We start from the raw sequence: 22,325 nt of genomic DNA on the forward strand, positions 1-22,325 counted from the left end.
CGCGCTCGGCGCTCTGCCTATAAAGGGTTCCCGGCTGCCGAGCCGTAGCACTTAGTGTTCATGCGCCACCAAAGCTTCCTGAGAGGGGACGGCGGCCATTTTGTGCGGTGCTGGGTCGCTGCTGAGAGCGGCGGGAGGCAGGCGAGCGAGCGGGCGAGCGCCGGGCCGGCGGGCAGCAGGGCGAGGCGGGCCACTCGGGTGCGGGAGCTGCGGGGTCCGCATTGCCGCTGAGAGGCGATGGCGGATATAGACAAGCTCAACATCGACAGCATCATCCAACGGCTGCTGGAGGGTGAGGGAGCGGGGGGCCCCTGGCGGGAGCGCGGGGCCTAGGGGTAAGCACGGCGGGGTCCCCGAGGCGAGGCGCTCGGCCCCGCCGGCTGCAGCAGAGGGAGGGTCCGGTGGGGCTGGAGCCTGTGGGAGGCTCGCGGCAGGGGGCGGGGACGCCGGGGCCGGCGCGGTGTGTGGGGGCAGCCCGGGCGGTGAGGGGGCCTCTGGTGCCCGGGCCCGCTCGAACAGGGCTGGCCGCAGCGGAGAGGCGCTTTGTGTGTGCCCCGGCGACCCCCCGGCTTTGCCTGGCCGGCCTCTGCGTGTTAACGCCGGGTTTTCCTTCAGCGCCCGCCCGCGGGAAAACCAGGGTCCTGCGTGGGGCTGCTGGGTGCGTTCCCCTCCCCCCACCCTCTTTGCAAGCGGGGGGCGATTTTGGGGGGGTGGGGGAGTAGAGAGAGGTTAAGAAGCTGAATGTCCAGCAGCCTGCCCGCCGCACACATGCGCAGTGGCTGGGCAGTCACAGGGGGTGTGTGTGCAAGTGCAGCTCGTCTCTGTATAAAGCCCTGGTTCTCGACCAGGGCTCTGGTGTCCCTTGGGGGGCCACGAGCAGGTTTCAGGGGATCTGCCAAGCAGGGGCGACACTAGACTTGCTCAGCCGCGGGCAGAAAGCTGAAGCCCAACCGTATGGGATGGAAACCCGGGGCCCCGAGACCCGCCAGGGGCTGAAGCCAAAGCAACTTAGCTTTTTGGGGTCCCCTGTGGCATGAGACCCATGGCAGTTGCCCTGCTTGCTACTCACTAATGTATTCCCTGGCTTTTGTATGCAGAAAAACGGTGGTTGTGGCACAAGTGGGCCGTTAAGTTTTTATAGCCTTTTTTGGGGGGGTTTGCTCAGAAAGAAAAAGGTTGAGAACCCCTGGTCTAAAGGACAGAGACTGAGTCTGTTGTGGCAACCTTTTTTAGCATAATCTGGGAGATTTTCTGTTCAGGTGGGAAGGGGTATAATTTTTAATTAAAACATTGTAATCAGTTACTTGTAGGAATACAAGCCTCTGATGATGGGTGTGTAATTGAGTTACAGTTTATAAAGCCTCATATTTGATTTTTTTTTAAAATGAAAGTGGGCTGGTTTTGCAGTTTTCAGTAAAATGGCATTTAGATGGTTTGTCTTACTGTCCATCTGTATTCCATTAGAGGGTAGGCGATAGGGAGGTGCATCCAGTGTCTAGACTTTCCTAAATAAATACGGGGGTTGTGCTGGGTTTAATTTTTTTATTTGGTCAGCATCTGATTAAAATGGTTTATTAATCTTTGACTAGGGTACAAGGTTGCAAAGTAGCCAATGGATATTCTCCTTGGAATAGAAAGCAAAATAATTGGTTAAAGAAGAAAACTGGATTTATCTAGCCTGTCTCAAGTCCGTCCATGCACTCATATGTATGGATTTACCCTGGAAGAGCTTGGCCAGGATTTTAATTTTTTTCCCATTTGGCACAAAGTAATCTAAGACTTTGCTTAGCCAGATACTAGATAAATGCCTTTCATCTCTTCCTTATTGTAAGATATCTTTGACCTGGATAATGAAAAGCCAGGGCAAAGGGACAGTTGTGCTGCTATAGAAATTTAGGATTTACAAATCCAGCGGATTTGGTTTGTGATTGTGCTGTGTGTGTGTGTGTATAGAGAGAGTGTTTCTCGTCTCTTGTTTTTTCTCTCCTTAATGGGGAGGGTTTTTTATATATATAGCCTTTCTTTGACAAGCTTAGGCAGAAGTGTTCCTGAAACATCGCTGCTTTTTTGCAGGTGTCAGCTCCTTGTTTCAGTGCATTTGGTCTTTAAAAGTTGTTTGTATCGTGACTACTTACTGTAGTTCTTGTTTGCCTTGCTATAGCATAACTATCAGTAGTTTTTTCCAGGAAAAGAAAGTAAATGTGTCAAAGTTCTTTAACAAGAAAAAGTACACCTCGACAACCCTACTTGAAATACTACATAAATAGTACTTTAAAGAACTCACCAACAAGGTACTCAAAGGATATGGCCATGTCACTCACTGTACTTATCACTACAAAAATTAGCAGTATTAACTAGTGTTGCATTGATTAAATGCCAAAGCTTTAACATTGAAACTTTATATAATATCAAGAAATTAAAGAGAGGATTTTAAACTGCTTGGGGCAGGTATTATTTTTCTAGATTTAAATTACATATAACACTGTTTACAGATATTAACAGTTGTTCCCACAACAGCTAGTTCTGCCCCTTTTTATATGTATTTAGTGTATTATATATTTACTCCTATTTTCAATATGAGCTATAGCAATCAGTTGCTATATGGAGTAAAAACTTAATTTTGTTATAAATCTCAGTGATACTAGATTAATGTAGCCTTCTGTATTTAATACCATTTTTAATAAACTAAGGCCGAAGACCCATTTTTGCATTCAAGTAAATAGCTGTGTTTTGAATAGAAGTGTTAAGTTGTGATTGTGTATTTTAAAAGGGAAATAACATGTAAGAACTAAAATAGTATAGTGGGTTTTACAACTTCCCAACCCTTTTTTCCAAACTTGGGAAAGCCGACATCCCCATTAACTATGTAGGTAACATTTTAAAAGTTAACTTGAACAGATGCATTTGATCTAAATACAAAAATGTCTTTATGCTCAAATTCTCTTAGTGTATTTCATCCCAAAAGCCTCACCACCATTCTTTTCTTCTTCCACTCAGTAAATGTTCTTTGGGCTTTGCTGAGCAAACTTGAGGGAGAGAAACCCAAATGATGATTTCTGGATTATAACTCATCTATAAAGAGGCCCTGGATAAAGCTCCTCCTCAACCATAACTACAGTAGCACTGGTAGCATGACCAAACTTTTACTTCCATGAAAATGTGCTAATATTTAGGTGTGCGCACATGCATATATCTGAAACTATTGCATAACTTCATATAATTATATCTCAGTCAAATTCTCCTCAAATGAATAACACTTCAGACTGGGTTCTCCATTGATTAAAAGTTTGTTCTGATGGATTACCACATCTCTCAAACTTAATCCTAAAACCCTTTAGTAAAGGCTTAATCTTTAGAGCTATCTTGTATTTCAGTACACCTGTCCTTAGAAACTACATACTCCTGCATTTTGTAGGTAATAGTCAGATTTCTAAATGTTTTGCTAATAAAATTAAAGCATCCGGACAGGTAATTTGGAGCTAACAGAACCTAATATCAATGGAAATATCTTTGTGAAACACTTCAAATCAATGAGAAGGTGTTGGGATTTAAACATTGCTTCATTATTTATAACATAGTTTTTAGTCTTGTGCTCTTTGGGAAGACTCAAAGTGAAACTAACCAGAAAATCTGTTTTCATTGTCCACTCAGAATGAAGTGATTTAATGGTAAAGAGTAAACTACTTTGTTTTAATAATAGAATGTTAATGTAATTGCATTTTCATAAAAAGGATAAAAGTTATGTTAAAAATTCAGTGTAGAAATTGAATATAGTGATTGTGCAGTTACCTATAACTTTTAATGTCAGATTATAGTCACACATTCAAAATATAAAGGAAAAGACTGCGGTGACAAAACATGGATTCACGTGTAAAACAGAAATATACTTTGTCTTGAATATCCAATTCTTAATACCCATTTGAAGCATCACATTAATATGGTACCTAGGAAAGATTCAGTGTGAAATGTGTTAAATTAATAAACTCAAATCTAAACAGATTATGGTTAATTTCAGTAAAAAATTTGTAGTTCTTGGGCTGAAATTTTTAAAGACAGTTTAAAAAAAAAGTTACTGATATACCACCTCCCCCTTTTTAAAAAAAAAAAAATGTAATCTAGCCCATGTTCATCGAACCATAGAAGTGTAGTGGTGGAAGGGACCTCAAAGTCATCAAGTCCAGCCCTCTGTGTTGAGGCAGCACCAAGTAAACCTGACCGATTTATGTCTAAGCTCTTCTTACAAACCTCCAGTGATGGGGATTCCCCAACCTCCCTTGGAAGTTTATTGCAGAGCTTGACTACTCTTACAGTTAGAAAAATTTTCCTAATATCTAACCTAAATCTCCCTTGCTGCAGATTAAGGCCATTACTACTTGTTTTACCTTCAGTGAACTTGGAGAACAATTGATCAGTCCTCTTTAAAACAGCCCTTACCATATTTGAAGACACTTATCGAGTCCATTCCCATCCCCCTTCTTTTCTCAAGAGTTAAACATGCCCCAGATTTTTTAACCTTCCTCGTAGTGCCAGTTTTCTAAATCTTTTATCATTGTTGCTCCCCTTCTGGAGTCACTCCAGTTTGTCCACATCTTTCCTAAAGTGTGGTACCCAGAACTGGACATGATACTCCAGCTGAGGCTTCTCCAGTGTTGAACAGAGTGGGACAAATGCCGCCTGTGTTTTACATACAGCACTTCTATTGATACTTTGGAATATTAACCTTTTTTGCCTCTGCATGACACTGACTCGTATTCAATTTGTGATCCAATATAACCCCCAGATCCTTTTCATCAGTACTACTACTTATTCCCCATTTAGTAGTTTGATTTTTTCCTTCCTACGTGCGAAGTAGTTCACTTGTCTGTCTTAATTTCTTCTTGCTGATTTCAGACCAATTCTCCAGATTGTCAAGATCTTTTTGAATTCTAATCCCGTCCTCCAAAGTGCATGCAAACCCTCCCATCTTGGTGTCATCCACAGGTTTTATAAGCATACTCTCTACTCGATTTTCCAAGCTATTTATTAAAATATTGAATAGTGCTGGACCCAGAACTGACTCCTGTGGTGCCCTACTAGATTGAACAAACCATTGATAACTACTTGAGTACAATGTTTAACAAGTTGTACACCCACAATATAGTAGTTTTATGGAGACCACATTTCAAAGTAGCTGACACTTTAAAAAATGAATCTGTATGATTGGATTTTAAAGACTTGCGCACACACTTTAAACTTTCTTCTCATTGTAATGTAAATATTTGACGCTTCCTTTATTCCTCCAAACATGTATAGTACAAAGCCATTTGACTGGTCACAACCTTAAAGAACAATTCAATGAAAATATAATACTTATTTTATAGATAATTCTGCCTGTAATCAACTCTTTATTTCTCTTCCCTTGTTCTGAGGGCACTTAGAGTTTATATACTCTTGCTGCTTATTCCCGTTTGCAGAATGTTCCAGTAACTTTCACAGCATACATTGATAGAAGAACGAGACTTGAAGTGGGGAGTAAGTAACAGGAACACTACGTGGAAGAAAGACGTTTCTTAAAATTCCCCTTAGTAATAGAATGAGATGTACAAAAATATGTTCAGCAATACCTGAGCATATACCAGCTGTATAAGAATAAGAAAGGAGATTTAGTCAGCTTCTGAAATGGCCACTTCAAGGTTGCAGTTGCCTGTCTGTAAAATTAAAAGGGCTAGTTACAAGAACGTTGCTAGGAAAGATGCCTCTGAGAGAATGACCCCCTACACTGGGAAGAGTCAGTAGTGATCAGACAGCCATGAAAAGGGGTTCTAGGAAATGCCTAAACTCCCATTCTTAAGGCCAGAGATTTTTAATCAAGACATTCCAGGGTTTTTAAAGCTGAAGCATGGCTTTGAAATACCAGTCTTCGTGCACTTCTGATATTTTGTTTTTATAACTTTAGCCTTCTAACTGCTTTCTGCATTTAGTGCATATCACTAACCTTATTACATACAATATAAAAGTAGATGCTGATCAAAAAGGGAACTTCGTAGTTTGTGTTGACACTTTCTAAATCAAATACAATAATTTTTTGATTCAAAATGGCTTTGTTTCAAAATGTACTTGCTTTATTTTAAAAAAACCAGATACCTTAAAGATTAAATGAAACTGCTTTTTTGAACAAAACATTTCATTTGACCTGGAACAAATCTTTTTACTCTTTCATTTGCTGAGAAATCCAAACATTGCTTTGGGTTGACTTAGAATGAGTTTTTCAATTTTATGGAATGGTCAGCAAACTGAGACATTGGTTATTCATGCAGCTGGACTCCACAATAATATCTTGAAAATGAGATTGAAACTTGCTCAGCTTACTGAGGTGGCAAAAGAAAATAAAACAATCAGAGGAAAAAGGATTAACTGACATGTTAAAACAGATGACCAAGATCTTAAATGGGTGCCTAAGGGTAGGCTCCTAAACCTATTATAAACCATTTGTTTCTGAAAATCTTGGTTCTCTCTGTGCTAGAGCTTCCACAGTTACTACCAAAAGGGAGCTGTAAATTATGCATCCCAACTTTGCCAGTGTAGATGCAGCCAATGAAAGCTAGAACTCTACTTTTTTTGTTTTTTAGAGGGAGTGCTGAGATCCCGGCTAACACATGAAAGACTCCAAATCAAATATGCACATTTACTACACCCAGGTTTCTGTTCCTAGTAATGCCTCTTACATGTTGGTTTGAGGAGACATCCATCTATCTCTGTAAATGGGGGAAAAGGATTTCCTGGGCCTTAGGTGGGAGGGAATATGGATAAACTTGCATAGGCAGTGTTTATAAAGTTTTGCCTTCTTCCTAAAGCAAATAATTTGATTTTGTACATTTTTGTTGTTGGTTGTTTTCCCCCCTCCCTCTTTAAAACTGCATCTACTCATTCCTTAAACTTCTGGTTAGGTAGGAAGCATTTTCTAGTGGTTAGTGCATTAAGCTGGGACTTAGAGCCAGAAATTCAACCCAGCCTCCTATTACATCCTGTGTGACCTTGGGCAAGTCATTTCCCTTCTCTGAGCCTTGTTCCCAGCCTTCTGCTTGAATGTGTAATACTGCTCTCCCATGTTTTGTCAATTTAGAATAAAAAGGTGTTCAGGGCATGAACTGTTTCTTACTATGTTTGTACAGTACCTAGCACAATATGGCCCTGGTGCTGGTTGGAGCCTCCAGGTGCTAGTGCAATACATAGAATAACTTACTAATTGATGTTTTAGCCTTACAAAGCACTCTAAGGTGTCTATCTTTGGGAAGAAAACTTTTTGTGGGAAAGGAAAAGTATTACATGGAATTCTTATTTCCTAACTCGTCCTTAGGTAAAAAAAAGGCCTTTAGTTTCTAGAAGTAAATGCAAATATTTTTCATAGTTTTTCAAAAAACAGAGTTCTAAATACTTTTGCATCTAATATTTCAAGCATTTCATTGTTTTTTGTGAAGATCCTTATAGAGTTCATGCAGTTGTGGAAATGAAAGTGCAGTCTTCCTCAAAACAAGCCACCAAGTTCAATCATTGTTGTCTTTCACAAATACAGCCACTCCACCATGTTCTTGTAAGGAGAACCACTGCCCATGTGCTCCTGTAGCTGGTCATAATGCTAGGGATGCAAGTTGAGGTGGTTAGTGGTGATCACTGAAACAGCAACAGTGTTTGTGTGGAGGTGTCTCCATGTTTGCTCCATAGTCAGTCTTGTTTCACAAAGGAGCTAGCGTGGTGAAGCTGTTGTTGAAGATGAGCTTGGAGACATATTCTTGCCAACTAATCTTGTATTTGTAGCATTTAGGTCAGCTGCATGGAGCGCTCAGGCGTTAACTTCTGAATATGAACTCATCTGTCTTTTTAAAAGTTCACTGCACTCAGATCTGGCAACTTGTTCTGAGACTTCTCTGGCTTTCTTTTAAATCCCATGCTGCTGACAGAATTGTAGGAGCATTTTATTAAGCAAGCTATTTAAGTAACCCTATTTCAAAGCTCACTGGGCAAGCCTGGTGCATGTGGTACACGTGGTGTTCCTAATTAACAAGGAGTGCTCACTAGTTTGGAAACCTCTAGTTTGGAATGGGTCATACCCTTTAGTGGACTACATTCTGCAGGGATGCAGCAGTGTCTAATAGAATTAGGTACTTAAAAGTTGGAAGACCTGGATTCTATTTCTACCGCTATCACTGATATGGACAAGTCACTTAACCTCTACCTCAGTGAATGCACATTACTACTTATAACAGTCTGAGTAAATATTACATAAAATGCTATTTTGTTTTGCAGTCGTATGCGAAGTACACATTTTCAATTTGGTGGTGCTACTGTGAGCTTTAGTCTTATCAAAGTTAATAGCTCTAGAATTTTCTCTCTTGGGGTATGTATACACTGCAGTGTAAGCCCAGGGTTCAAATCAGACTCAAACCTAACCCCCTTTTTGTCTACACACAAATTGCTCAGACAAAGGGTCCCAGGACCCCAAGGGGGAGGAGGGTCTGGGCCTGAGTCAGGCCAGAACCCAGAGTTCAAGCCTTACTGTTTTGCAGTGTAGATGCTGCTCTACTGGACTCATGCTCTAGGAGTCTGCCAAAAGTATTCCACAAATCTCACAAGGTGACACTTTGTCCTCTGGACAGTCAAGTTTAGTGAGCAGTTAAGTTTTCCCACATTGCACCATGAACAGAGGGCTAGAGCAGCCACATTTTTTGGGATTGCACTAGGAAGCCTGGGATATGGATGGTTGGACTTGGGCCTGCATAATGTAGTGTAGATGCTGGAGCCTCAGGTTGGGATCCACAGTTCAGCAGCCCCTAACATGGGGTTATAAATGAGCATAGATACTCATGCCCTTGGTTAACAAACCCAAGGTCTGCTAACTTGAGTTCTGCTAATCCTGGGCTTATGTTGCAGTATAGACATATCCTTAGGTTGCCTACACTGCAGTTAAACCCACAGCTGGCCTGTGCCAGCTGACTTGGGCTCTAGGACCCTGTGAGGTGGGAGGGTCCCAAAACTTGGACTGCACCCCAATTCAAAACATCTACACTACAGTTAAATAGCTATTTAGCCCAAGCCCCGTGAGCCTGAGTCATCTGGTGTCTAATTGCTGTGTATACATACCCATAGAGACTCAAGCATCTAAGAGTAGCTTTTCAGTTCCAGTTCTGAATCTGAAATAGCCAACTCAGCAGGAGTCAGGAAGTACCTTTCCAACACATCAAGACAGAAGTATTATATCGCCATCACCAATTCAAGCAGATTATCCATATTTGCTAGTTTAGGAAGCATTAAGACTACAGAGAACTAAAATTTCCATTCTCTGGCCTGGTTTCACCAAAGCATTCCAAAGGTCATGCAAAAAAAAGTACCTCACTGAATTTCAAGAGATTTCCCCACTTCTCTCTTTCCGTCTATCATTTTATGGCAATGAATTTAATGTGCACTGGCAACAGAGTGATCAGTTTCTATTTTCAAGACAGTCGGCATCCAAAGGACTAGAAATTGCTTGTTCTTACATGAAAACAAAATATTCTGGCATTTCAGTGGAGAGAAAAATCCCTGAAAATTTAATACTGATTTCTGTTTCAAATTATCACGTAACTTCTAGCAAAAATAGACTTGTGCCATCTTTGTTTGGTCTAGTTACAAATATAATTGAGAGCCTGTGGACAGCATATTTATTGCTCATTCTAAGCCTTTTTAATCTCTTTGCTTTTTTAGAATGTGGGACGCAGGGTTTCAGTGTAGTAGTAGTAGTAGTACCTATAAGACTGACTAATGCAAGGTTAAATCTGTTTCCTCTCTACAGAAATTACAGATAAGACTAGACACTTGTTAAGCTTTCTAAAGGAAAGTTTAATTTTAATATTTAAATGTTAATTTTGCTCTCTTTTATAATGCAATTAAGTTTGATCACTTTTTCTATAAATTTCTGTTAATTTGCTGCTGGATATTTGGCATTTTGGACAACTTGCTCAGCTCAAAGTGTTTTGAAAATTGCTATATGGCTGAGTAGCTTCATGCTCAATAAACTATTATGAAATAAAGATTTAACTTTCATTTCCATGCTTCATGACTTTTAACATTTTAATGGAACACTTGAAATTTAGTGGCAATTCCAGTGATGCCATATAATGTCAATGATGTATGATGATATAGATATGCAGTGTTATAGCCATGTTGGTCCCAGGATATTAGTGACGCTGTGGGTGAGGTCAGATCTTCTATTGGATCAGTTTTGTTGGTGAGAGACACATGCTTTCAAGCTTACATAGAGCTACTCCTGGGGAAATTCTGTGCCTAAAAAATAAGCACACAATATTTTAAAATTCTGCATATTTTATTTGTCAAAATAACACCACATAATCACACCAGTTTCAATTATTTTTGGTCATTTATTTCAAAATACCTGTCAGCAAGTATGTCTGTAACAATACAGACAACAAAAAAGATTCAGGAAATGTTTTTTTGACAAATAGATTCCTTATTAGGCATACAGAACTCTGAGTAATAATTCATTTAAACTACAATACAGAACCGTTTCCCTCGCACCCCTCAGAAGCAGTGCAAAGGCTTGGGGGAGTCGGGGGTAATGGAGGAGCTGAGGGAGAGGGAAGTAAATTGCTGGGAAGGAACCTGGATGTGAACTTGGAGGGTTGTTGGGTATGGGTGGGAAAAGTATGGAACATTTTTTTGGGGGGGGGGGGGGAAGGGATTGTTAGGGAGCTTCCCCCATGCAGACCCTGGCTGACCCCTAGCCTCTCCTATTCAGTCAGGCACATCTGCCCCTGTTCCCATGTATTCCTGCACCCCCAGTGTCTTTGCACCACCTGTCCAGATGTGTTCCTTTGCTCCCACTCAGACATCCATCCCCCTTCTCCATCCCCCCATCCCCATGTGGCTCTGTCCCCCCTCCCAGCTACTCCCCTGTTCTTATGTAGCTCTGCACCCCCCTGTGGCCCTGTGCCTCCACTCCCATTCAGCCTCTGCCCCAGTCTGTCCTCACTCACTAGCCCTTATGAGCCCCTGTGTGACCAGCACCCCATAGCTCATGTCTCCTAACCTGGCCTGACAGGCGCAGTGAAGAAGGCACTACAGGCTCTTTCTCTTCCCTTGCTGGCCGGGAGCAGCTGTGTGGTACTATTGCTACTTTGCCCTCTGGTGGGAAAAAGGAAGAACTGTAGCAAAATTTCAGCAGAAGCTTTTTTCTGTGCAAAAAAATAAAAATAGGTACATCTCATTAATTATGTGCATATGCAGTAGCACAGAATTCCTCTGGGAGTAATAGAGCTCTTCTTCAGGTCTGGGAAACATGCTCAGGCCTAGTCTACGCTGGCAATGCTAAAGCGCTGCCGTGGCAGCGCTCTAATGTGGCTTGTGTGGGTGCGACGCTCTTTTAAAAACCTCCATGGGGGCATAGCTACCAGTGCTGGGAGCACTGTCTACACTGACACTTTATAGCGCTGAAACTTGCTGCGCTGTAAATTGCCAGTGTAGACAAGCCCTCAGTGTCACAGCTAAACACAAGAGTGAATCAGTTGTTTATCATAGTAGTTAATGCATTTCAAAGGGCAATTCCAGGTGAAGTGGCCTGTTAATACTGCCCATAAGGGAGAAAGGAAGGTGGGCAAGGCAGCTAGGGCGGGCAGTGTGTGTGTTATAGATTGTTGTAAAATAAGCCATACATCCAGTGTCTCTATTCGGTCCATATTTTTTAGTATCCAGCAAAGTTATGAATTTAAGCTACCAATCTCATCTTTTGAAAATGTTGTCTGGGTTTCCTTTTGAGGATGAGGACTGATAGGTCAGATACTGAGTGATGTCTTTTTCACCCTCCGGTGATGTGGTGTTTTTGTCTCATCTGTGAGTTCATTCAAGATATAGTAATTGTCTGGTTTCACCCACGTAGTTGTTGGGATATTTAGTGCACTGGATGAGGTACACCATGTGTTGTGATAGGCATGTGTAGAACCCATGGATCTTGAAGGCTATGTTACGGGGGCTATTGATCATTGTAGCAGTGGAGATATGTCTGCAGCTTTTGTATCTGTTCTGGCAGGGTCTGGTGCCGATTTTGAGTAGGTGTCCAGGTCTGTGGGGAGCTGGCTTCTGATGATGAGCTTTGAGAGGTTGGAGGGGATGTTTGAAGGCCAGAAGAAGGGGTTAAGGAAAACTTTATTTCAGGATGGGGTCCGCATTGATTATGGGTAAAGCTAAGATGTTGTCATAGATATTTTTAGTAAAAGTCACAGGCAGGTCACTGGCAATACAGGGGGTCCCTGGTATACGTCTCCGCCTTATCTATCGTTTCATGTATCCCATCGCTCATCAGTAGGGGAACGTATTCTGATTCACATCAGTCCTGATCCGCATATTCATCGCTTCACCTTTTGCATGACTTTTCTTTGGGCGCTTCCCCCAGCGTTCAGGAGGCGCTGGGAAGGAGGAGGAAGAGTGGAAACATGGCATGCTTGGAGGAGGGGGCGGAACTGGGTGGGAAGAGGTGACCCAGGCCACTATTTCTTATGGGGAAAAATTCCCCGGTATCCGTCGTTTCAGTATCAGTCATCCTTTTCAGAACACAACCCCGATGTATACTGGGGACCCCATGTAAAGAAAATTTCATGGAAGCCCATGACCTGTCCCTGACTTTTACTAAAAATGATAAAACGAGAAGGGACTGGGCAACTGTGGGGTGGCTGGGAGCTCTGGGGCCCCCACTACCTGTTCAATTTCAGAACTTCAAAAAAACTCAATTTGTGATTCTGCAGCCTTGTCTACAGTAGGAAAAATTAGTGCCTGTGACATCAACTGATACTACTAAACCACAAGTGTAGGCAAGCCTCGTATGCTGGAATTCTGTCTACACTAGTGGTTAGGTCATTGCTACTACCATTGCAACTGTACCTGGTATGACACACAGATCCTCATTTTTCTAGAATAGACAAGGCTGCAGAATCACAAGTAACATACTTTAAAAGGTGTTCCGGAAAGGAATTGGGCAACTTAGTTTTTTAAAGTTCTGAAACTGAACTTCACTATAAAAATTACAAGTGGGGTGGGGGCGCTAGGGTCAAAGAATGGTATGTTTTAGTCCATTAAGAGTTAAACAGGCTATATGTGTCTATATAGAAAAGTGAGTATCCATATTATGCTTGCTGGCTGCTATAATATGGGTATTCTTTTCTAGTATAGGCACCTTGACTGGACTAAAATCTAAACCTTTTTTTAAATTCCTGACTTTGTGCTTCTTATTTTCAAATTGGAAAACATCACACCTAAAGATTAAGCACTGTCAAATTTATTTGTTAAACTTTCTCTGTTATGACACTCTGGTTCTTGGATAGTAGTTCCAATTTTAGCTTTAGTAAAAATTAATTTAAAAGTTATCTCTGTGAATACAAGGGGTTCAACGAAGCAGATTTTTTTTCTTTGCCTCTAGGTCACCATTGATGTAATAATAACCTTGTTATACTTGGATGCTTATTTGCTCTTCTATTTAAAATGTATATAAATGGATACAGATTGGCATGCATTATTCTTTACTTGTTAATCTTATCCCACCTGTTTAAGGTGTTTGAAACTGATTTACAACTTCTCACTAAATGTTCAGGCAATGTCTAATTTGCACAAGTAGACTGCAGGATAGACGTAATCTTACTTCAATAGTCAGAAGGAACTTTTCACTTAACTCTTGCCAAAAAGCGTACCCGCTACTTTGAGCAGTTCAGTTGAACCATGGTTATAGAATGTTTGTTACCACACTACAAGTACATGGTCTAAAACAGGACAGTGTTAAGCTCATTCAGAGGAAAGGATTTAATTCAGTTTTTAACTATAGTTGTCTGTAGTATAAATCTAGGGCTGAATACTCCCCTCAGTCACAGCAAAATGCCCAGCAATGTCAGTGGGAGGCTTGCACAAAGATTATAGGTATGTACTTCTATGTATTAATGAAACTTTTGTTGGTGTGGTCCCTTTATTGTGAGACAATATCACCCAATAGTAAAATACGCTCACCTTTTGGCCCTCGACTGTTTCTGCATTTTGTTTCTCTTGTTCTTCCATCTGCATTTCCTTTCCTACCGCAACTTCTTATCTCCCATCCATTCTCCATTTCCTGCACTACAGTAGTCAGCAATGAGAAAGTTGATATTTGTATCATCGTTGGCCTTTAGAGTTTACACTCCAGTGAGGTTAAAGGGGGTAGAGGAGTTTAACGTCTGAGTCGCTATCTCAGGCTGTCTGCAGTTTCGGACAATATTTGTATCAGTTTTCATTAGGTTCATGTTTGGAAGATTCCTTGCAACTGAGGGCAAAAAACTTTTAAAGAACTTTACACTCTGCATAAGCTGAATGCCATGTGGGCCACAGGTGCATCAAGTGGCCTGGGTAGTTGATACCACTGACCTAGTATGTTTTGTTTAATATATTGGACTATGAAGTAATATTTAATGTCCTATTATATACAGTTGGAGACTGCATCTCAAAGTGCGTCTTCTAGTTGCTTCAAGCACCAGCTTCAGGCACCAGTTTCTGCTACAATACTCAGTGTTGTGTATTTGTCTGTTGAAGACAAACGTCAACAGGCTCCACTTGTTCACTAAAGACTCAGATGCTATAGGACAGCAACTCAGTCTCTTGTAAGGATTGCCTTATATACAACTTGGGCCATTTGCCAGCTGATGCATTTTTCTGCAGACTGTCAGAGCTCCTAGCTACTTCCTTCTCTATGTAATGGAGGTAGATTGCTCCTAAGTGCCTCTCTGATTGCTCAGAAACACCACTGACATCTAGTGTGTGATCAGAGATGCTCTCACAGGAGAGTAGCATTTGAAGACTACTAGAGCCTTCTTCACAACTCAGAATTGTAATTAGTCTTTTGATGTCCATTGCTAAAAACCCACTTCTCTATGGCCACGCTGCAGCCCAGATGAAGACCCTCTTCTATGCAAACTCTCTCTCTCTGCGCAGATACAAATTTATATCCATGGATATAAATCAGTATCTGTGGAACTTCAGCAGCGAAAGGAACAGAACATGGAGCCAGCGCCCCACACTGTCAGCTCCTCCAGTGTGGCTGTACTGCCCCCAACCCAGCCCGTTGGGGCAGGCACCAGGCTCACCGGCAACTGTCCCTGGTCGCGCTCTTGTGTTCGTGCAGTGCACATGCCCCTGGACAGGAGACTCAGACAGCTGTGTGGAAGGGATGGAGGCAGGGCTGGGGCCGGTACAGCCGTGCTGGAGGAGCTGCTGGCATGGGGCACTGGCTTCTGGGAGCAGTGACCCCACGTTCTGTTCCTTTCACTGCTGCGGTTCCCAGGAGAGCCCTGCGGTTCCACGGATACCGATTTATGTCCGCGGATATAAATTTGTATCCATGCAGGGCTGTAATTATAGTGGACATGTTAGTTCTTTGAGTTCCCTCTAATACAATTCTAGCCACTGATAGTAGCTTTTAATTTACTGAAATTTAGGCTTTAAAAGTTTAGTCCCCATTGAGAAATTAATCCATGAAGGTTAGACCTCTTTGGCCTTGATTGTGTTTGGGGGTTGATCCTAACCGTGTTCACTGGTTCAGCTGAACTAGGGGAGCAGTAATGTAGACAAGTTCTAATGGCAGCGTATGTTTTAGCTAAACCTGCTGACTAAAATAGTGATTTAAAAATTTAGAAACCACCTGAGCTTTATCAACACTATGGAGCTGGTTTGAATGGTGAATAGGATTTTTTGTAAACTTGTTTCGAAGACACAGCCTTGGGTACTGCCACTGTTAGACTTAAGGTATTTAAATCCCCAGGACACTCTGGAATGCCATTTGAGATCTGGAGGGATGGGCCTGTAATGAGTCAACTGTTGAGGTAAAACACTTTGCCTAAGAGGGACATTTACAACACACATCCTTTTTTTTCTATTTAACAGGGCAAGGAGGAGACAAATATTGTCTTCACTCTGCTGTTATTGCACAGGGCATATCCCTAGCAGGAGCTATCGTACTGTCATAGTGTTATTTTAATGTTTATTTTCAAAGAGTACTGGGAGGCAGTAAAACTGAAGGGAAAGCTGAACTGGTGGCATAGTTATTCAGAACAGAATTGGACTGAGTTGGGGTTCTTACTGTTAAATTAGCAAAGGTTGGGGGACACCTTTATTTTAACTCTCAACACCCTTCAATAACTGAAGTATTATTGACAGACTGGGGAGGGAGCCAGTTGGGGTAGTGCAGAAATGTTGGGATGCAAGGGATGAGGAGAATATTGTCGATACTGGAAGCTTGTAACAGAAGGGGTAGAGGATGGGGGGAAAAGCAGGAAAAGAACTGAGGATGGGATATATGGAGCCGGTGGTAAGAAATAAGATAGTGAGAAACCCAAATCCAAAAGGGTTAGGGTGGAAGCTAGGAAAAACAATGGTATGTTGTATTTTTTGTTGGTTTTTGTGTTACAGAGAGGATTTTAAGAGTTTGTCTGGGCTATCAATCATGTAGCCAAGAAACGCAAATGGAAAGTCTAGAAAATCTGCTGTCTAAAAGAGTAGAGTAGATTCCCTCTCAAATTTAAATTAAATTCTTTGTAATCTTGAGTCGGTCAGTATCGTTCAGAATGAAACTAAAGTTTTTCAAAGTGATCATCAAAATTGTCACCAGAATGCGTAAAATGGAGGGGGGGAATGCACTGGAGGGATGCAGAGCTCTCCCTGCAGCATCGACTACAAAGGCTTCAGTCCCGCGGGGCTGGGCTCTCTGCTCTGGGCATTGTGCTGTGGATAAATTCATGGTGGCTAAGTCCATAAATGGCTATTAGCCAGGATGGGTAAGAAAGGTGTCCCTAGCCTCTGTTCGTCAGAGGATGGAGATGGATGGCAGGAGAGAGATCACTTGATCATTGCCTGTTAGGTTCACTCCCTCTGGGGCACCTGGCATTGGCCACTGTCGGTAGACAGATACTGGGCTGGATGGACCTTTGGTCTGACCCGGTACGGCCTTTCTTATGTTCTTATGTTATGTTCTTACTCAGGTTTGGCCAGCCACCTCTCTGTCATAATGACAGGGCTGGCTGGGCCAAATCTGAGAGAGTGGTGCTGCAATCCCATAAACCTAGTCACAATGCTACTCTGATTTGGCCTGGATGGCTCCCTCCTCAGTGGGACCAGACTAAATTTGAACAGCACTGCAGCCTTGGAGGTTAGGAGTATGTATTGGGTTTCTGGGAACTGGGCGGGCAATGCTAAAGGATCCCCCCAGCCTAAGGGGAGGATCTACGGACCCTCAGAAACCCACTAATTTCGGGGGACAACTAATAAAAGAACAGGGACAGGAGTGCTTAGCAAGTCATTTGATTCATTTACCAGTTTTAACTTCTTCCCACAGTGAGGGGTTCAAAACCAGGTAAAAACGTCCAACTTCAAGAGAATGAAATTAGAGGACTGTGCTTGAAATCCAGAGAAATCTTTCTCAGTCAGCCTATTCTACTAGAACTTGAAGCTCCGCTTAAAATATGTGGTAAGTATTGTGACTTACTGTGTATTGGTCAGTTGACACTTGGCTTTCAGTGAACAGGCATTAACTTGGAAATATTTTGTTTATTACATCCCTATTGATAAGTGTCTTAAATCTAAATACAGTACAATTGTTGTTTTATATTAGTTCTAATCAGCCGGTCTGAACAAAAGGCTATAGCATGAGGGCATGAACAAACCAATGTCTGGTTAATATAAAGAATAATAATGAAGAGGGTAGCAAATACAGAAGTAAAAAAGTGGGGGATGAGGAGCAGTAACCCCAATGACAAAGATAAGCTTGCTGAAACTAGACTACCAAAAAAGGATGGGCTACTTCTGGGTTGGGGGCCCGAGGGAGTCCCAGAACAGAAGACCTTGTATGAAGAAAGCCCTGCCCTCAGCACCGCCCTGATTGAATCTAGGGGTAGAACAGAGACCCATAATAGTTCTAGGCGAGGTATTTGAGGCATAGATTCCTAGCCTATCTAAGTAATTTATATTGTGATAAAAGGCAAAATAGAAACCACTCCAGTAAGAATATGTAACTACAGCTCTTAAATTAGGTTGTTTTATTAAATCCTTTTCTAAGACTGAAGATTACCTCAATTTAGAGTAATTTGTCCATTATCTCTTATAACTGCACATCTGATTTAAAATCTAGTAGTCTTTATAAGTATGATTGTTGGGCATGCTCTATTTTAAAAAAAAATCTAGACCAGAAGTGAAAGTAGCATTCACTTCCAAGCCAACTTTGCAGCTAGGGTTTGAATAATCTTGTTACTTTCTTGAGTGCCATTTATGGATATGTTAAGATTTATATCTAGGAGGGATCTTCTAATACTTACTTATGCAGCATTCTGAAATGAAAAGCTGCAGATGGATGCCATCAGGAGGCATTAAGACCAAAATAAAGGGTCTTAATCATAGAATCTTTTCTCAGGCAAAACTCACAGTGGAGTCGAATGGGAGTTTACCTGAGTAAAGACTATAGGATTGGGCACAAAGAGCTTTAACTTTTGGGTTGAGGTATTAAAAAATATATATGGATATTCTTAAAGAGCAGTTCATTGGTCATTCAGCACAACTTGCTGGGTTACGTAACTTCAGCGACTCTGTATACTGCTGAATGTGCATAATTTTCATACTAATAGACGAGACCATTTGATTCTTCAGACATCTATGGTGGGCAGCAAGTAGCTTTACATGAGATATCAGAAATAGATATAGCTTTTCTCAAGTTTTATTTGGCTAGCAAGTCAGTTGGTGATTGTAGTGAAGGTCTCACTTATGTACCACCGCTTATGAATGCTTTTGTTTTTAAGGTGACATCCATGGACAATACTATGACTTACTTCGACTCTTTGAATATGGAGGTTTTCCACCAGAAAGCAACTATCTATTTCTTGGTGACTATGTTGATAGAGGAAAACAGTCTTTAGAAACAATTTGTCTCTTATTGGCCTACAAAATCAAATATCCTGAGAACTTTTTCCTTCTTAGAGGGAACCATGAATGTGCCAGCATTAATAGAATTTATGGATTTTATGATGAATGTAAGTAACATTTATTTTTGGTGGATGGGAGAAGGAGGATTGTTATGCACTTAATTATGCTAGCTTACAAAAATTCTCTCCCAGTCTGGTTTTATTTGAACTGTGTACTAACTTACAGCTTCTCTCTTGCATAGCTCAGGTGGCCTCTTGGAAATGTGTACCCTCAATGATCTAATTATGGTCTGATCAGCAAAGTAGAATGACTGGTATAATTTTATTCCTATTTGATCACAGCTCTCACTTCTGTACACTGTGTTAAAGTTCAAATTGTAAGCCTATCTAATCTTGTATTAGATAGAAATTCTAAATTGCAGCACAAAAATATTTACCTTTTCTCTGAAGTATAAAACTTGTGTGTAATTACATTGTAAATCCTTTAGCGAATGGTCCTTTATCTTATACCGGTGGTCCCCAACCTTTTTGTCTGGTGGGCGCCAGACGAAGGACCGTGGCGGTGGTCGAGCATCCGCCAAAATGCAGCCGAATTTCTGCGGTATTTCGGTGGCGATGCCTCTCAATGATGCCGCTTGTCAGCTCCAAGCGGTGTCATAGAGAGGCATCGCCGCCGAAATTCGTCGGCATTTCGGTGGATGCTCGACCGCCGGGCAGGATGCGGGTGCATTTAGATGCCCCCGCGAGTGCCATGGCGCTCGCGGGCACCGCGTTGGGGACCCCTGTCTTATACCCTGCTTATCATACAATAAATACAAGATTTGACTTTTTACAAAACTGTTTATATTAGAAATAGCTGATCCTTATTTCCGCTTTTCAGGAGGACCTGAATAGTGATACAGCATGATATGCATTTGTACTTTTCTTTAGGAAAATAACTAAAAAGGTTGGGTTTTCTTTGGTAACCATTTGTAACTAAATATAGCCTTTACACTAAATTTGATGCTTCCTTTCATGAACCAGTAGGGTACGCTATATCTATAAAAATGTATTTAAGCAATGATATAACTTAACATACATGGTGATGGTGCTGCCCACCTAATAACTTTTAGCCCAGAGTACTAGCCTGGGATCAAGGAAGCCCAGGTTCAATTCTCCCCCCTCCATGCTCCAGAGACACTTTTGTTGTTTATCTACAGTTGAATAGCATGACTGAGGGAGCCCCACATCAGAATATCTCATAATTCACTGGTTAAAGAATTCTCCTGAGAGGTGGGAGGACCCCTGTTCAAATCCTCTATCTCCTGGCAGAGAATGGGGGAATTGAATCTGGGTTTTCCACAACCCAGGCAAGTGCACCAACTATTTAGCTAAAACCTACAAGATAGGTGCCACCTCTGTTGGCTGGATTTTCTCTTCCATCTGGATTTTGAATAAATCCAATCCTATAAACAGCCTCTGAGCATGCCTACCAGATTGGGCCGTATACACGATTTAGGTGGCCAAATACCTGTCTTTACCTGGTTCAGGAATTGCTTTGGGAATTTGGCAGGCACTAGGACTCCAGACACATAGAACGAGGCAGTAGTGGGCATTCCCAGAGACAGAAACAGTAAGCTCCTAGGGAACTCTTGCAGCAAAAACATAGGTGTCAAATGAATGTAGGCATCTACAGAGTTCAGTGGGAGTTTTGTGGATTGTAGTGGAGCTAAAACATACTGGGTCCAATCCTATCCTATGTTTTTTGAGATTCAACCTAGTAGATCTCATCCTCGCACCTATTTTTTTCATAGATTGGAAGACAAAAACAAGCTTCCCAGCTTTTTCAACTTCCAGTTGGTTTCTTAACTTCAAATGAACTAATCATAAAACTCAATTAGCAGAATAAACTGAAATGAAGGGAAAAATCTTTCTGCACCTGTAGAAGTGGCTACTGCCATCCAAAAGCTGGTTTAGCACTTCAGTGATATCTGGTTCCAGTTGCTTAGTCAGTGACTTCCACCACTTTAGTGGTTTGGCTTTCTTTAAAACTTGGCAGCAAATACTTAATTTTTTTGTATTTAATTTTAATAGATTATTAAATTCAAAGGTAATTTTTTTAAATGAACTTTTATTTAATTCAGATAAGTCGACTTTTTTAAAGTCATCAGATTTTATCCACCCTCTGCTGCCCCTCTCATTAGAGGAGACAGAGGCAGCTCAGATTACAGAATTGACACATTTCATCTGTTCCCTTTGTTGGAAGACCTTGACTGTGATCTTTGGAAGACAGTAAGGATCTGATACATTTCAAATATTGTATATATTTTGGAGGCAGGGGGAGAATTGAAGCTATCTTTGTGCATCCTAATGGAACAATAAATACTAAAATTGACTTGTCTTTGGCTTGCAGTTTTACTTCTAAACTAAAATTGTTACTGGCATTCTTGTCTCCTGGTGAAAATAATCTTGATGACAAGTGACTTGTTTATGGGAAATCTCATTGGAAAGGTTTTGATTTCACTTCTACTGGCTTATTAAAAGAAAACTCTTAAGATTTAAATATTCATAGATTGGCAATGGAATGTGGAATCTTTCATGTCTTGTTCAGATCTATCAGATTGGCAAGTTTGATCTTGGTGGTAAATTTGGCAACCAGCAACAATACTCTTAAAAAGAATGTTCATGGAAACTATATGAAAGTAGGATAGAAACTGTGATGTGCTTGTTGCTTTAACATTTTTCAAGCAGAACATGATCAGTAATTACACAACCTTTCAAATGGAATTGATTAAATGAGTGCAGCTTTCCTAGTTATTGTGCCTTGTGACCTTGACTGTTGGCTGTGTGTGGACTAAAAGCACGCATAAAGACAATTTTTTTCATCTGTGCTGTCCACAATATATACATTTGATTTTTAAAGTGATATGCTGTTTCAAAATATAAACTTTGCTTGGAGAACCATTACCTCTAAGTTTTAGCCCTTTTTATACTATGGGGAGAATAAGGTTACAAATTGTGCAGGATACAAATTGTGCAGAAAATAGAGGTTTTTTGTTTCGCCCCACTTCATAGAGCTGGCTTCATAACTTAGATTCTTCATTATTAAAACACTTTAAAAGTCATAAGAACCCCCTACTTTTGATACAATTGAGGCGTACTGGTGTCCTCTGAACTCGGAAAAAGATAATTTAGGTTTATATACCAAAATGTTAGTATGACGGGAGTACCTTGTCCTATATTATCTTGTGCTGTGATCTGATTTGATATTGCATGCTGAGCAGTTTGGACAGTATGTGTATGGATGGAAAACCTAGGTGGCCCATGAAATTAGATTGCTAATTCAATAGGCGGCCTTTCTCGATGAGTGTTGGTGTGGACCCAGTATCTCACCATGGTGTTGAG

General features: G+C 41.2%; 1 protein-coding gene and 1 long non-coding RNA gene across 4 annotated transcripts in view; one reads left to right on the top strand and one right to left on the bottom strand.

Annotated features, from left to right (window-relative positions):
- PPP1CC (protein phosphatase 1 catalytic subunit gamma) overlaps positions 1-22,325 on the top strand; it is a 27,273-nt gene continuing 4,948 nt past the window's right edge. Inside the window, exons 1-4 of one of the 3 annotated variants that reach the window (XM_039505308.1) lie at positions 58-125; positions 156-292; positions 17,366-17,497; positions 18,819-19,049. In XM_039505308.1, the coding sequence (XP_039361242.1) occupies positions 238-292; positions 17,366-17,497; positions 18,819-19,049 (418 nt within the window). In that variant the 5' untranslated portion in view covers positions 58-125; positions 156-237. Of the gene's footprint in view, positions 293-5,492; positions 5,512-17,365; positions 17,498-18,818; positions 19,050-22,325 lie in introns of those variants that run through there. The other 2 variants (XM_039505307.1, XM_039505310.1) reach the window with 2 other exon arrangements.
- Positions 11,082-22,325, bottom strand: part of LOC120386224 — a 19,616-nt gene continuing 8,372 nt past the window's right edge. The window contains exons 2-3 of the long non-coding RNA XR_005589596.1: positions 14,017-14,121; positions 11,082-11,204 (exon numbers count right to left, since the gene is read on the bottom strand). This is a non-coding gene — a long non-coding RNA (uncharacterized LOC120386224). The remainder of the gene's footprint in view (positions 11,205-14,016; positions 14,122-22,325) is intronic.

Source organism: Mauremys reevesii, linkage group 18, assembly GCF_016161935.1.
Source record: "Mauremys reevesii isolate NIE-2019 linkage group 18, ASM1616193v1, whole genome shotgun sequence".
Classification (NCBI taxonomy): Eukaryota; Metazoa; Chordata; order Testudines; family Geoemydidae; genus Mauremys; species Mauremys reevesii.